At 46.7% G+C, this 16,947-nt stretch overlaps 1 protein-coding gene across 4 annotated transcripts in view; it reads right to left on the reverse strand.

Annotated features, from left to right (window-relative positions):
* DAB1 (DAB adaptor protein 1) overlaps positions 1–16,947 on the reverse strand; it is a 389,340-nt gene that overhangs the window by 22,719 nt on the left and 349,674 nt on the right. For 3 of the 4 annotated variants that reach the window (XM_087865922.1, XM_045802234.2, XM_087865924.1), the window contains 4 exons: positions 11,436–11,486; positions 11,298–11,345; positions 6,300–6,362; positions 3,831–3,939 (listed from right to left, as the gene is read on the reverse strand). In XM_087865922.1, the coding sequence (XP_087722048.1) occupies positions 3,831–3,939; positions 6,300–6,362; positions 11,298–11,345; positions 11,436–11,486 (271 nt within the window). The remainder of the gene's footprint in view (positions 1–3,830; positions 3,940–6,299; positions 6,363–11,297; positions 11,346–11,435; positions 11,487–16,947) is intronic. The other variant, XM_087865923.1, reaches the window with a different exon arrangement.

Here is a 16,947-nt window from a genome sequence, read left to right on the forward strand (position 1 = left end):
GTAGCCTGGACTCTCCCCAGACCTGTGAGCTCAGGTTCTCTGGCCACATGGCATCGTGCATACCCGATGGGACCCTCAGTGGCAGGCTGCGGCAGCACTGGACAGGGGAAGCCACTTGGTGGCTGCCACTGCAGCCACTTAACAGCTTAGTAACATTTACTCATTAGTGTTCAGCAGTGGAGGGAGGAGGTGCCACGGAGCATCTGTTTGTGCCACGGAGTTCAGATCAATCATAAATCTCCTTGCTGTGAAGTGAAAGGGAACACCTGCATTACTGCCTCGCGGTTAGATTTTTAACGAGTGTTGAAAATTGCAATTTATAACCAGATGCTTGCACCTGGGGATACCTCATTATTTGAATTAAAAAAGCAGACGAAAATGTGAGAAAAACAGGGAAATCTACGGGACTCCCCCAACATGTATGCAGAACGTGTCTGGTAATGCTTATTTACATGATCTCATTCATTCATTCATTCATTCATTCATTCATTCAAAATAGCCCTATTGGGTGTGAAGTACTGTTTTAGTCTTCAGGGATGCAGTGAAGGACAAAACATAAAAAAAAAAATCCTTGTCCTCGTGGAGCTTACATTTTTGACATTGATCCTTGGAACAAGCCTCTGCGTACTTGGTATTAGTATCTCTTTACTCTGAGATAGTGTGGCGGATCGAGGGGAAGGCTTGAGGCAGCTACCACCGGGCATGGGGAGCAGAGCCGGCGCTCCTAATGGACAAGCTAGCAAACATCTGTTGACTGCTTACTTATACAAATACCGCCAGGCACTGTTTTAAATGTTCCACTACGTGTATTAACTCACGCAATCGTCAGACCAGCTCTGTACGGTGGAATTACCATCTCCATTTTACAGATATGCTCCCTGAGGCTCAGAAGAGATTTAGCTGAGTATTACACAGTTGGCTGGTGGCAGGGTCTGTATTTATACCCAGTATATTCTCTAAGCGCCCAGGCCAGCTCTGCTATGCACAGTTAAGAGGCCAAAGATCTAGACGTTATTACATGGATTTTTTCTAAGTATTCCAAAAAGGTTAAAGGAAAAAATATAGGTAGGACAAGACATTGTTCTTCTACTTTAAAAGTAAGAGTCGTAATAATAATAGTAGCAACAAGAGTTGCATTTGCTGATTGAAGCTTCTACAACGTACCTGCAATTTTCAAGGGTCACGATATTGTTGCAAGGAAAGTATTATTTTTGATTCATTAATAACAATTTAGAAACTCTGGCTCTGCCAGTTTAAGTAATTTACTCAGGAGTTTAAAACATACATAAATAGATGAGGCCGGATTCAAACCCAGCCCAGCGGACGCAAAATCCGCCAGCAGTCCATCCGTTGTACTGTGAACCGCGGCTCACATCCCTGGCTCCCTGTCACTGGCTGGACAACTGGGGACAGGTGGAGACTGTCTGCAGAGATTTTCAGGGCCAGTTCAAGGGGAAAAGGCTGACAGCTGACCAGCCACCGAAGTCTACTTTTGTGCCTCAGCCAATCTGACGTAGAAGCAGGCGCTTCGAGAAGAATAAATGTGCTCATTGAAATTAATTTTACACTTCCGTTCTAAACACTGGAGTTGTGGAGGTAATCTATTGGTAATCTATCAGTTTTTCTCTCTCTCTCTTTTTATTAAGCAGCTGAAGAAACTGAGTCTGGATGGAAGTGGCTTGTCCGTAGTTTGCAACACGTCTGTCAAGTAGCAAGACTGAAACCAGGTCTTCAAAGCCCTGATACGACGGGCTCAGGAGAAGGCCCAGAGCAGTCGTGTGCCTGGTGTGGGCGGGTCCTTGGATGTCTTCATTCACATGTTAGGGCTGGGAGCCATGTGACTGCGTTCTGTCCCACTCTCATTCACTGAGAAGGGGAAGAGTACTCTTCACCCGGACACCTTCTTGGTTTCTCCCTCACCCCTTCTAGTCTGCTCACACCTCACCTTTGCACGAGCCCTCCCGAGCATGACCTCCATTTACACTTGTCTTCCACCTGCTTCAAAGCCCTTATACACTAATCTACATCTTCTTTGGGCCGTTTCACTTACCGTTTGCAGATGGATGACAGAAGTTACTTATTTTTATGTTGTTGCCTGTCTCCCCGGTAGAAAGGAAGCTCTCTGAGGATAGGACCTCTGCCTGTTGTATACACGGACACACCCCAGGCTCGTAGAACGAGGCCTGACTCATATGGGCACTCAGTGAATATTTGTGGAAGGAACATGTCTGCAAGTTGCTAAGTTTGAGGCCTCGCGTTCCCATTACCTGTGCCAGCACGTCTTCGTGGGTCAGATAATGAGGGCAAAGCCTGGGCGCTCTCAACACAGGAAGGTGATACATTTCTGACGGAAAACTGTTACTTTTCTTTAGAAGAACGTATTCTATCACACTATTCCCAAGGAACTTTTAATACCCATTTTAGGTAAGGAAAACTATTCATCACCACCGTCCCATTTTAGGGATGGGTAAAACAGATTTGACTGGGAAGCTCAGCAATGAAATGTCTGGGTTACCTGCAGATTCTAAAGTGTTAGAGCCGTTGGCTACCAACCTCTGTTGCTTCTGAAAGTTCATAATCATCTCTGGGCTCGTGGGGAATAATTTTAAGTATTTCAGAATGGAGTATGAATTTTTACTTCACTTTGAATAACAGCAAGGCTCATATTTGGTGGCAAGAATTTGCATCTAACACTACGTAATGAAAATTAATGATTTATAGAAAAATTGCCAGAAGATGTGTATTTGAAAATATTCAGGCTCAGGGCACCTGGGTGGCTCAGTTGGTTAAGCATCGGGGACTCCTGATTTCGGCTCAGGTCATGATCTTGGTGTTGTGAGACTGAGCCCCGCGTCGCCGGACCCCCTGCTCAGCAGGTAGTCTGCTTGAGGATTCTCTCCCTCTCCCTCTGCCCCCTCCCCCTGCTTGCATGTGCACACTCTCTCTCCCCCAAATGAATAAATACATAAAAATTAAAAAAATAAAATATTTAGGCTCTACTGGCTGTATATAAGAATAAAATAGAAAGATGAAGCCACAGATTTCAAATACATAGCTAAAGAAACAAAACACCCTTTAAGGCTCTCATGTATGTAAGGAGCAGAATACTACCTCTGGCCACGTTCCCAGTAGAGTGGCCTGGCTACACGGGGTGCCTGAAGCCATGGAAACAAGTGAAGATATCTGAGATCCCACCAATTCGTACCTCACCTGCAACACTGTCACACACGCTATGTATATATGTATAGACCCTGTAGTAAAAGTAGTATCTATGTTTTACAGGATGCTTGGAAAACAGAACAAATACCTCCAAAATCACTAAAAGCCCCATCACCTTCCCAATTCACTGTTAGCCATTTGCTCTGTCCCCTCAGCATTCTACTTTGCATGGAGAACCTTCCCATTCTTGAGTCTTTACCAAAGGAGGCGGACACGTCCTATCAGTCAGATCTCCAGAGGTCTTGGAGGGCTCCTATCCGCCACTTGCCATCCTCCCTCCCTCTGGCGGCGATGGACAGGAGGAAATGAACTTGTGCTGATTTGCATGGCTGGGTGTGCACTGGGCTCCCTGAAGCTGTGTGCTGAGTCCCCTCAAATCTTGGCCTCTCCCGGTGAGAGATGCCATGAGTTCCCGCCTACAGCACACCACATATTTGTAAACACTCCCCCGCCTCCCAAAGGCAGCCTCTCAGTGTCATCTGAAGAGTCACGAGGAGACGCTGGTGGCTCCACAGGTGTCTGGCACAATTTAACAGCTGGTGCAAGTCAACCCTTTCTCTTCCTTGATGGGTAGAGGCTGAAGGAAGGAAAGCAGCTGGAGGACAGCTTACCTGAGGGTACAGCAGCAGTGCCGAAAGGTACAGAACTGAACATGTCTGCACTCGCCGGAAGTGTCTGAGATGAAGACGGGATAAAGGCATCACCTGGAGTTGCAGGAGTCTGTCAGACAGAGAGAGACAGAGGGCACGTGAGGCCACTGAGAGACCTGGCTCAGCAGTCATCAAGGATGGGGGGCAGCAGGTGCAGGAAGTAAGGGGTGGGGAGGGTGCTGCAGAAGCCGGCCATGGTCCAAGCCACCGAGGTGGTGGGCAGGCCATGAGGTGGCTGTAGACACCGACCGAAACAGGAGAAATGCTACCCACCCTTAGAGCAGCTGTGATAATGAAGTGAGATCATGCATTTAAATCACTTAGTATCAGTCTGGGCACACTGGCAGGTGCTTAGCAAACAGTGGCCAGTATCACGACTCTTTGGTTTGAGCCCCTAGCCCTTGGGGGTGTTTTTCAGGCCATCAAACTATTCCACAATATGTGGCTTTCATCTTTTAGAGGTGGTCAGTTTAAATTGACACACGTTCACGCAGGACTTACCGTGTGCCTAGCTCAGGGCTTGTCACTTAATACGTGGTAAATAAACAGCCTGGCTAAACGCACAAAAAAAGCTTAGTGACTAGAGCAGAGACCCTTGTCTCCTGGTGCCTCCCAGAATACGGCTTGAATCTTTATGTGCAAAGAAAAATAGGTATTTTTCAAGAAGATGAGAAAAAACTGAAGGCCAAGGAGCAGCGAACGCTACAGGGCCCAGCCCATGCTGGAATCCGAGAGAAGTCTGTTGCAGGCACTGGCCAGTAAAGGGGAGGGGTACCGAAATAAATCAAGCAGACAGAAGGGATACCGACAGATACTCAAAGAACAGCATCAGTACTCAGGTTTTTAAAGGCCCGCACCCATTTACAGCAGCCTTTCGCCTACAAAGCATGTCTATTTGATGCCATATTATCCTTATTTTTCTCTTCCCCTTGGAATAGACTGGGGCAAGCAATTAATCCCGACACCATGGCAATTAGACAAGGCCATTTTTAGACCAGCAGCCTGTGGGAGGAATGGCATTGTTCTGGGGATTATTAAATACCCATTTGGACGGCACTTGGGTTCAGGGCCAGAAACAGCCGTGAGCTGCTGCGTTAAGCACTTTTTAAACACAATCGACACCGTTCTGTTCCCCCCACGTGACCCTGGGGGAGCCACATGCCCTCTCTGGGCCTCAGTGTGCTCATCTGTAAAATGAAGGGGATAAGACCTCCCTAGCTCCAGAGCTGGAGTTTCTAAGTGCCCGAGATGCAGCTGTTGCCCCTGGGGCAGAGGAGAGGAGGAGACTGGTTAGAGCTGCTCCAGCTTCCCTGGAGACAGGAGCTGCTGTCTCCACAGTCAGGTCTGCTCGGGACATCAGGTGTCGGGAGCAGGGCAGCTGTGTCTAGAGTCCCTGGTGGAAACTGTGGGCAGTAGAGTCTCGTGCCATCTGTACCCAGTAGTGAGGTGACAGCCTTTTCTCTGTGAGGCGCATCTCGCCAATGAACCATAGCAACATCCCTCGGTCTGCACGACCGCACAGAGCTCAGAGGAGCTGCCCCCTGCCAGCAACTTCTGCAGGTGCAGCTGCGGCTCACCGCTCTCTGTCCACCTCCCACCTCCGGGGAGTGGGCAGGGGAGGACCTGAAGGGGCCATCTCAGTTCTGTTCTTTGCTATGGCTATAGGGTTGCCTTTGAATGTAACCAGTTCTCAAAGCACTGGGACTCAACTTTGTTTAGGGTTTAATGCTTTTTTCTTCTTTTCATTTTTCAATTAGGTTTCCCTGCAATCTCTGTCCCTCTGCAAGCAGTGACTTATAACAACAAGCAATGGGATATATACCTTGGCTGCAACCAGAGCTGGGAATCCAAAGCTTCATGAGAAGCTCAGCGAGCTGGGAGGTGGGGGGAAGAGGGGAGGAGACAAAAAGAGGGAGAGAGGAAGGAAAGAAGGCAGGAGACGAGACAAGGCAGAAGGAGCTGGGGGAGAAGGTGCTTCCTTTTCCTGGGCTGGGTGGGCTCTGGGTAGGTGCTGACAAATGCCCCATCATGTCTGTAGTTCTGTTGAGTTTCTTGCCCACATTCCCAACTAGACCATGTGCTCCTTGCAGGCAAGGACCTCATCCTGTTTCTGTCTTTCTCCACTGCCCCGCAGAATAGCAAGTACCCGGGGTGGGTGGAGGGGTCCTGTCATTGCTCATGCATGGTTTCACTTCTCAAAACAGAAGCAGGTATCATAACTCCTTTAAAAAGCAGCAGAGGAAACCGAGGTTTAGAATAGCTAGTTAATTTGCCCAAATCACACAGCTTGCATGAGACAGAGGTGAAACCCACCAGCTTGCATGAGACAGAGGTGAAACCCTCTTTGGCCCAAAGCCCATCTTCTCGCCGCCATGCTGCCACAGAAGGAAAAGGGGAGGGACGGAGGGCTGAGCTGCAGTGCATACTTACGGGGGGAGAGGTTATATCAGGAGGGGTGGACATGTCCCCAAAAAGTTCTAATTGGGTCACAGCCTGAAAAGACAAAAAGAGAATGATGTCACCACAAGGGAAGCCAGTGCTGCTGGGCGCTGCTTTAAAACGGTGTGACATGAGGACCCTTGTTTCTTTGTCATCATGACTATATACACAGTAAGCCCAGCTGGTCATTACCATACCTCATGATCCTAAAGACAACACGTGGGGGGCAGCCAGAATCAAGTCTTGCTTGTGTGTGTCTGGCAGCATATCTGGGCTTAGTTAAGGAGATTCGGCCTTAGCCATCTCCCATAACCCATCATCCCACTTCGCGCTGACTTGCCATTGAGGGCAGCGTGGTCTCTCTTTTCCAGGAGAGAAAGGCAAGAAGGTGATCCCCTCACTGCTTTTCTTCTCTGAGTGCACACACACATACAAAGTGCCTTCCATGTGTCAGATATAGTGAGACAGGACTTTATGGCCACTTCTCAGCAAATGCTCCGAAGACCACGAACCTGAGAGGTACGAATCATCATCCCCATTTTTACAGATGAATCAACTGAGTCTTACAAAGGTGACCTCAAGGTCACCCCGGCCAGGCTTGAATTTTCTGCATATAGAGCATGCAGTCAAATGACAGTCTCTGAAAGAGTCAGTCTTTAGGATAAAAAATGTCGTTGGAAGAAAAGAAAACATATCATTTAATACCAGGAAGGGCATCAAAAACAGCCCAGTATATACACTATTAATCACTCCTAGGAACTTCATGACTGCAGACACTGTATCATCTATATCCCCATCCATCATACAGGAGTGTCAGAGCAAGGCCAGCCATAGCAGCAGAAGAAACCCTTTAAGATATACTTGGAAATTAATCTGCATACACTTCCAGCTTCAGAGACCGTAGGGAGACTATGGCTGGGAACCAAATGGCCTGCCTTGAAGTATATAATCATATGCTTTGTGCGGAAAAAACTCTTTTCAGCTCATCTCTGGATTTTAAGTGACAGCATGTGATTGGGGGGACACTAAAAACATCCATCAATAGAAAGGACCAGAAGTCTGCCTGCCTGCCCTCCAGGAACCCCTGCACCTGAATTCTGCAGTAACCAGGCATGGCTAGATCTCTACACTTAGGGCCAAAAAAGGATTGTGCTCTCCTCCTGATGAGTGAGTGAGCTCTGGGTGCTAGAAAAGGTACCGCATCTGTTGACAGATTTACTTCCAACCGCTGCAGCTCCTTGGAGCTATAGTTCCCTCACCTGGACAGCAGAGATGAGAATACCTCCTTTGCAGATTTCTTGACAATATTAATAACAGGACTTCCTTTGAAGTTTGTCTAAGCCTGGTAAAAAGGCACAAAAGGCTCTTTTTGCTGAAAGAAGTTTAGCTTGGTTAATGAACTTTCAATTCCTCCCCTTAAGCTTTCGGACTGAATAACGATGCTGGGCACATAGGAAGGCCCTACGCACATATTAATTTCCTTCCCAACTACACAGTGCTTTCTCCATATACACTGAACACCTGTGAGGCGCTGGGTGCGGTGAACAGAATAATGAGAAATGCCAAGTCCCAGCCTGCAGGGAGCTAGAAGTCTGGTGGGATGATCTGTAGAACTAGGTAATTTCAAGTTAATGTGGCAGGGACGGCGACAGGTGTCTCTGTGGGGGAACAGAGAAAGGGAGTCGGCCAGCTTTTGGCAAAGAAGCTTACGGAGGCTTTTCTTTAAGGGAACAGACCTGATCTGGATTCTGAAGATGAAGAGCAGTTAGCTGGGCAAACAAGAAGAGGAAGGACAATCCAGGCAGGTGCAAGCAAGGGCATGAGCAGAAAGGAGAGGTGCCCGGAAGAGCCTGAGGAGGTGGGTAGATATGCAACCTGTAATGAGCGTGAAGGTGGAGGGGAGCAGGGAGGAGGCGAGCAAAGGGGGGCGCTGGAGGAGATAATGCTAAGTGAAATAAGTCAAGCAGAGAAAGACAATTATCATATGATTTCTCTCATCTATGGAACATAAGAACTAGGAAGATCGGTAGGGGAAGAAAGGGATAAAGAAAGGGGGGGTAATCAGAAGGGGGAATGAAGCATGAGAGACTATGGACTCTGAGAAACAAACTGAGGGCTTCAGAGGGGCAGGGGGTGGGGAATGGGATAGGCTGGTGATGGGTAGTAAGGAGGGCACGTATTGCATGGTGCACTGGGTGTTATACGCAACTAATGAATCATGGAACTTTACATCGGAAACTGGGGATGTACTGTATGATGACTAACATAATATAATAAAAAAACATTAAAAAAAAAAACAACAAAGTGGACAGGGGTAAGTAAAGTCACAGTAGGACCAGACCTGGCTGGACTCTAGATGCTTGCTTGTCTTGGGGAAAGAGTCTTTACCATGTTTACAATATTTTATGTTCTTTGGTGAAACTATGGCAATCCTTATGCTTTCTCTTCCAGATTCATATAAGGAATACTTCTATTTAATCAATTAACACGAAGCTTCTAGGCTTCCTTGCAATTGGGACTCAATGGTTTTAAAATGGCCTACAACTATTTTCAGTGGTAGGAAAATAATAAAATGAAGTTAATAATTAAGTCACACAATTTACATTTCAAATGTGTTGAACTCGTGGCACACTTTTACTAACATCATAAATATAATTTATTGGCTAATTTTCTCCTTAAGCACAACTTTTAAAATAACCTTCATTCTTGAGATATAGACTTTCCTCTTGCCAGATGATTTTCACTCAAGGATTAAACGAGAAAAACATGCAGAGGCATAAAACATAGATTGTTATTTCATTCCATTGGATTTGCTGTTTAAATAGAAACTCGAGTTAATTAAATTTTATAGAAAAGGGGGATTCTTAGGCCATAAAATTAAAAATAATTCTAATAACCATATGTGATTGAGAATCTGGAATGATATCTATTTTCACACCCCTCCCCCCATGTTAGCCCTAGTCCTTTTATTTGTAACCTAACAAACCATGTTCCATCTGATAATATTGTTGTAATTAATCACTTTAATGGCCTCGAGAGAATTAAAAGTAACCATTCGCATTTGTAAAACATTTTATAGTTTACAATACATTTTCCAATACATTATCATCATGTCTGATGCTCACTGAGCTCACTGGTGGCATAACTGTCGCTCTAGCTGTCCTCTGCATGCAAGTGGAGACCAAGAGGGACACAACTTACCGATGGTCGGTGAGCTAAAAGAAGCTGGGCTTGACCCGCACGCCAAGCAACACCTCATTTACCTAACCCTTCACAAGCCCTAGGTAGCATTCCTAGATGGTGGGAGTGCAGCCACAATATTCTCTAACCAGAAGCTAGGGTCCCTAAAGGGTCTGCCATGATGGACACCCATGCAAAGAACCCAACTGGAAGGTCAGTTCAAGATGCTTATCGGTCTTTCCATTACCAGCACTTCAGACACCTGCTGGTAGCCATGAGGCTGCCGACGGCAGATTCTGCCTTCCTTAGGCCCTGGGTATTTCCCAGGGCAAGCAGAGGGATAATGGAAACTGCCCAGTCCAGTGAAGGGGATAAGGATAGCCTGGCTGTTGAGGAGGAAGGCCCTCAATCTCTTCCTCGGGCCAGCCCCTTCACAGCCACTCTTTGATAGGAACAAGTGATGGTTTTCGAATAATATTTAGAGCGCTGTGCCCTGCTGTTTCAAGATTAGTCCCCTGGTCCTTCTTTCAACTAGATGGCTGCAGGCGGACTTCAAGGCCCCTCCTGCAGAGAAATTCTGAAAGTGCCATTGATGAAGGCTGAGATGTCCTTGGCCGACCCCCAAAACACATTCTCACAGGCCCATTCCCTATGTTTTGGCATCAGGAGCTCCTTCCTGTAGGGAAAGTACGAGGCCCCTAGTACGCATCGGCTGCTGTACCGAGAACAGGGGATATGAGGCTGTTCCTGTTCCTACTCTCACGGGCTGGCTGTTTGGTGGAAAGTCAGCCCCATCGACAGAATCGGGGCAGTGTAATGGAGAAGGGAGACACAGGGTTACAACGGGAGGGGCCGCAGCAGGGCCTTTGCACATGTTCTTCCTCCTTCCGAGAACATTTATTCCGTCCCCAATTGCCTTTCCCACTCATCCTTCAGGACAGAAATTAGAGGACTCTCTTTTTTTCCTTTCTGGGACGTGTTTCCTAACTCAATTTGCACCCCACCCCACCGTCCAGAACAGCTTATGTGATACTCAGATCAGCAGTTCTCAACCTTGGATGCACCTAAAGGAAATGACTGATGCCTGGTTTCCACTCCTAGAGATTCTGAATGAATCGGTCTGAAGTACAGCCCAATAACTGCAACTTTAAAAGCTCTCCTGGTGATTCTAATTTGCAGCCAAGGTTGAGGACCCCTGTCCTAGAGACTTCCCAAACACCCTCTTATCAGAGGTGATAATGTCACTGGCCTGTGTATCGACCAATCCGAATAAACACCGGCTGCAAACCAGTACAGCTAGTCCAGGGTAGACTGACCGAATCGCAGTCCTGCCCGGTTTTTCTTCCCTTACGTGCACTCGACACACGCTGTTTGTGTGCAGAAGCCCCGGCGTTCTGTTTTATTACACTGCACTAGACTAACCTACCTCATCTTACCCGTGCTGCGCACTGTTGCACCAGGACACCGTGAGCTCCTCGAGGACAGCATCTGTGTCCTCCTGCTCTACTGAATCCCTAGCATCTACCAGAATGCCTGGCACAGCCTGGGAGCTTGAAAAGTATTTGTGGAATGACACCAGATCAGTTCCCCTCCAACACACAATCTCAACACACACACACACGTACTCATACACACATACTCTCTGACCTCATCACAGGGCTCACCAATAATCTGCCCGTGAACATTAGACTAGGCACCCACTAAGAGCAGAGCTGGCACCTGCCATTCACGCAGGCTGGATGAGGAGAACATGGAATGCATGAGAATGACCAGAACGACCCTCATTTACCATGAGCCTGGAGGCCTTACCTTTGTTGCCTCCAAAATCTCATCAAAGTCCATCGGCAGGTTTCTGTTCTGTAACCACAAGGCATGACTTATGAGCATGAAATGAACATGGGCTAATGACCTGAAGCAGTTAACCAGACAGGGCCCTCTCATTCTTACCGGGGTGGCCGCGGCAAACCGTTCTTCAAAATCCTCAAACGGGTGACCGTTCTGAAAGTGTAAGGGATGATGAATGAGGATGAAGAGTCTGACACACAAATGGCATGGATTTATGAGTTTAATGATGATGGGATCTACGCTTTCCACTCCCACTGGCTCCCTAGACAGGAGCTGTGGCCAGCGTGTTCCCAGCAGAAGCAGATGATAAAACATGGGCCTGATTAGGAGGAAATCCATAATGGTAAGTTCGCAGGTTTCAAGTCTATCTTCCTGCAATTCCAGATATTACCCAGCCTGCCTCAACGGTGGCAACAGATAAGAGCGTGATGTTTATTTACACTCAAGATTTTGTTTTAAAAGGAAAAAAAAATGCTATCATGTGTTTTGGCCAAACTCTTAACTCTTTGGAGCACTCTGTGAACAGCTGGTTGTGTGAGCGCCCTTATGCATGCTGTCCCCTCTGCCTGAAATGCTCTTCTCATCTCTGCAAGCCCGAAGCACTAAATTCCTCAAACCCGGCTGGAAGGTCACCTCTTCCACGAAGCTCCCCTTGATCCTCTGAGCTGAAAATCATCAGAGTAATAGCACATCATCTGTGCTGATTACACTGTGCTTCCAGAAGCATGACCATGCTGTATTTACTCCCAAATCCTGGCTGCTCGCAGAGGATCTGGCACATAACAGTGCTCAAAAATATATGAACGAATGCATGTTTTAAAAGTAGCTGGCAGTTGACCAAGTCGAATTGTTTTGTTAATTTTGTATTTCGTTGTTCATGATTGTTGAGGATCTCACTAAATGATTCCATATTGCTGCACTGGCATCATTCGTGTGGCTGCGCTAACTTCAGGGCCTTGGACAGACGCCAGCCCCTCCCATGAGCAGGTCTTAGATAAACCACCGGCAGAGTCACAAGTAACTGTAAACTCCTAACAGGACTCCCCCAATGGCCTTGTGATGCGGAGTCTCTCCCGCCTTCCCTCACGTGCCCCTTAGATAAGACCCCTATGGAGCTTACCAAAACCCCGTTCTTTTTGGTGTGAACGGACCAATCTGGACTTAGTCCAGAGGCCCCAAAGCACTTCACTTGTGGGCCCTAAAAAAGGCATGCACCTTAAGTCTCGCTGCATTTTCTCCGCCTGCACCCTGCCTTGACTTTCCCAAGTGACCTCTCGAGGTGTGCTCTGTACCTCCCCCAGGACCTGTAATAAACGTCTCTACTGCAAGTCCCTTTTAGTCTTCTGTTGTACTGTACTCCCCATCCGACACCCTGGCGCTCTGCTTAACAAACCTTATTTACCAAAGTCCCACTGATAATATATATTATCAATAATATATATAATATCTACTATAGATATGTTTTTTGGTCAATATGCCCAAGCTGATTATTTTTGGGGTGATTTCCAAGGAGTGCAACATTAATATGAATCTGACAATATTGACATTAAAATGGAATTATTGTGCGTGAACAAAAATAATGGCATCATTCCCATTTTGAGGAGAGCTTCCTGTTGGCAATGAAGGACTGGAGAAACCATCCCCCATAACCACTTCCGCCCCGTCTGGAGAAAGAGTGACTGTGTGAGGTCAGTGAGCCCTGTTACAGGGCTGCAGAGCACAGCAGGTGCCCACGCCCACCACAGCAGGGCCTTCAGACCCACCACCACCAAGTCTGTTCCCACCCACTTGCTTCCACCAGGCCCTGGCTTGCTGGAGTCAATCGTGGCAAAGAGAGGGGGAAGAGCAACCACATCAGCTAACCACATAAATTATCATGATGATTCTATCTGGCCAGAGGTGGGGAGTGGGGGAGGCAATATTAGCCTAAGTGATCCTGTAATCTATGGTGTGGCCTAAAAGGTTAAGGTTATGTCGCTACTATCCTTTATAAATTCCCACACTTCTGGGGATTTATGGCACAGCCCCTACCAACTTGCTCTGGGTCATAACTTTTAATAAAAACATTTTTTAGTGTCCAAAATCTCATTACATCCGTCCAATATAAAAAAGCAAATGGCTTCAGAGCATGATGGATGAATTAAATAAATTTGAAAAACAGCCTGTGGTAGAGTCTCATAAAACCTCCACCATATAATGAAAACGTGTGAGGATAACCAGTGCTGGTGTGAGTCCGTCACTTTCCTGGTGACAGAAGGGGTGGCCTTTGGTGAGGAATAGAGCTGCAGTGGGAGGGGGGCATTTCCATCCACTTGGACGAAGCGTGGTCTGGGTGCGTGAGCAAAGGCATCTCTCTGGAGTCACACACACGTGGACTCAATCCTGACTGTGCCACATATGGTCTGTGGGACCCTGGACAACAAGCTAGTCAGCCTGTTGTCTCATCTATAAAGTGCTGGTGTTAATGCTAACGCTATCTCAGGTTTATTGAGAGGGTTAACTGAGATGTGTGTGTGTGTGTGTGTGTGTGTGTGTGTGTGTGTGTGTGTGTGTGGTCTTGTTTGGTGCTTGGCACACAGTAGGTGCTCAATAAATAGCAGCGGTTCCCAGTATCTCCTCATCCTGTTTCATTTGCAACACTTCTGGAATGCACAGGCACATACTTTTTTTAATGTTAGAAAACTACTATTAGATGGTATTTGGAAAAAGAGAAAGAAAAAAAAATCTTGTGGGAGGCCCCTCTTTAGAAACGACCCCTGCTTGAGAGGACAGACCAGACGCCATGGAAAAGGTTGCCCCACACTTCCTGACCTTTAGTCCTGAACTCCTCAGTCCATCCCTGACCCTGTCTTCTCCCTCACGTCTCCCTTCTGGCCAGTCTTGTTTGATCATCCTTCCGGCCACACCTCTTGTACCTGGTGCGGTGGTGACTTTCCTGTTTTAATCCTGGCTCAGTCAGTCTTTGGAGCCCCGTCCTCCTGTCTAGGGCAAGTTTCAGGAACACCCCGTGCATTTCATCCAGCTAGTGGGGAGACCCTGCCACCAGGGCACTTCCTCCTGGTGGAGTCCCGTGGTCAGAACTTGGAATCTGTTCCCTAGCTCCCCCCCACCCGCCCCCCATATCCAGCTTGCTTTGCCCACAATTACTACTAGAGTTTTTGGTCACTCATCTTCAAGTCTTCTTTTTCCCCTTAGAGATATGTTTCTCACACTTATTATGATGGCATGCATGTAGCTTTGTATTCTGCTTCTCAAGACTCAATATGACATCCAATTTACTCAAAATGTACATTTCCAGTGAGGGTTTAACAGAACAGATTCTCTTGTGCTGTTTCAAGACAGTTCTAGCCTGAATCCTCATGAAGACACTGAAAGAAAGCTTCTGCAGGGACTCTATCTTCCCAGAGTCTCTGTTTGGAGCAGAGGGGACACTGTTGTCCCATAACTGAACAAATTAACTATTAAGGCCAGACTCCTGTCGGTCTTACTGAGAACGTGACAGTGAATGAGATGGGCTGTGGGTGAACACGTCCGAAAGGATGAAAATGTATTTACGGCTGCCAAATCAGAAGCCTGCGGTGATTCTCACCCCTGCCTGCACAACGTAATTCTTTGGGGGGAGCCTTCACCAAACTACTGATGCCTAGTCCCCACTACCAGAGATTCGAATTGTATGGGTTTGGGGTGGGGTCCTGGCATCAGTGGGTTCTAAGAGATCCCCAGGTGATTCCAATGTGCAGCCAGACTTCAGAATCACTGTGCTGGGGAACGAACTCTCTGTAGGAATAATTAGTGAAAGTCCTACTGGGAAAACTGAAGACATCTTGATTGATTACGTAATTGATTAATTAATTTCTTCAACAAACATTCACTGAGTGCTTTTCACCTGCCAAACTCTGGCTAGGCGCTGGAGAGACAAAGATGAATACTGCCTGGACCCTGCTCTTCCGAAGCTCAGAGCAGAGCAAGAATATACAATCATTCTAGTTTGGGAGTGGAACAGGAGTGGGCCAGGGAGGGTGTAAGGCATCTAGACCTCAACTCAGAACTCGGGCCAATACTGCAGAAGAATGAATTCAATTATGCATTTAGAAAGCTCAGGAGAAATGGATTTAACTTAAGTGATTTGTAACCTCACCAAAGTGGGTACTATTAAGGCACCTAGTGATTCCAGGCACTCAAATGTATGTACCTTTCCCCAGTGAGTGATCTAACAAGGAAGACACATGCTAATGAAGACTAATTCCCTCGGTGGTATCTAGGAGTCGAGCTTTCTATCACTGTTAGCCAAGAGTAAACAGCTGCTTTCTTACCTTCTGGCTGAGAGAGACAGGAAAAACTCTGGCAAATGAAGAACAAAGTGGGGATGCTGGTGGAGTTGAGATGGGGACCAGAAAATGTGAGGTAATAAATGATTTCTCCCAAGAGCAGCACTGCCCCATAGAAATTTCTGTGTGATGGGAAGTTCTATGTCTGTAATATCCAGTATGGTAGCCTGCGCGGTTCTATGGGGCTATTGGGCACTTCAAATACAGCTGGTGTGACTGATGAACGGAACTCTAAGTTTTACTTAGTTTTGGGGTACCTGGGAGGCTCAGTCAGTTAAGCGTCTGACTCTTGGTTTTGGCTCAAGTCATAGTCTTGCGGTTGTGGGATCAAGTCCCATGTCAAGCTCTGTGCTCCATGTGGAGTCTGCTGCAGATTCTCTCTCCCTCTCCCTCTATGCCCCTCTCTCTGCTGGCACTCTCTATTTACTTTTAATTTCAACTTAAATAGCCAATATGTGGCTAGCGACTACTTTATTGTTAGGCTCTACAGAGTATATATTTAAAAAAACATCCAGTTGACTGAGAATTCTCTACATAGTGGACATTTTGCTTCCTTACATAGTTCTTCCCTTTCTTTTAAAGAATATCCCACTTTTGTATTGACTGAAGCGTTTCTATGGGAGAACTAAATTCTTTGCACTGTCTAGACAGTATTACAGAAACGAACTCAGTTTGCAAAAACAGCAGCCTTCTGGGGTAAAGGTTTTTTTTTCATTGCCTGAGCTAAGCCAGAGCTAGATATTTGTGGGGCTTTTTAAAGGAAATTAGGATTCATGTTTTAAAGGAAATCCATGAAGCCTCATCATTACAACAGAATGCAGTCCCATTTAATGCCAAAATGTTCCAGGCCTACTGAGATCTGGGGCTCAATGATCTTCCTGAATCCACTTAATCTCATAGAGGAACAGGTGCTGCATGGAGGACAGTCTCTGTAATCATTGAAAAGTTGCCTGTGGTTACTCAAAGTTGGGCCTCGATCTAACAGGCAATGTTCCTTTCCCCAGCTGCCATTTCAGGAGAGTCCCAGAGGTTGTCCAGAAAGTTAGAGGGGGAGGGGACCTTATAATGAAAGTTAATATCTTCAAGAGTCATACATCTGTAAATCCTTGGACAGTGAAATATTTACATCTGGCTTCCTAAAAATTAAGTTGGACCTTGGCACAGCCTCCCCCACCCCCCGCCACTCCTTTTTACTGTGGGAAGAACACTTAACATGAGATCTACCATCTTAACCAATTCTAGAGAGTACAATATAGTATATTATCTACAGGCACAATGCAGATCTC

This window comes from Ursus americanus, chromosome 12 (genome assembly GCF_024610735.1).
Source record: "Ursus americanus isolate L20-20 chromosome 12, mUrsAme1.1.p, whole genome shotgun sequence".
In the NCBI taxonomy this organism is placed as follows: domain Eukaryota; kingdom Metazoa; phylum Chordata; class Mammalia; order Carnivora; family Ursidae; genus Ursus; species Ursus americanus.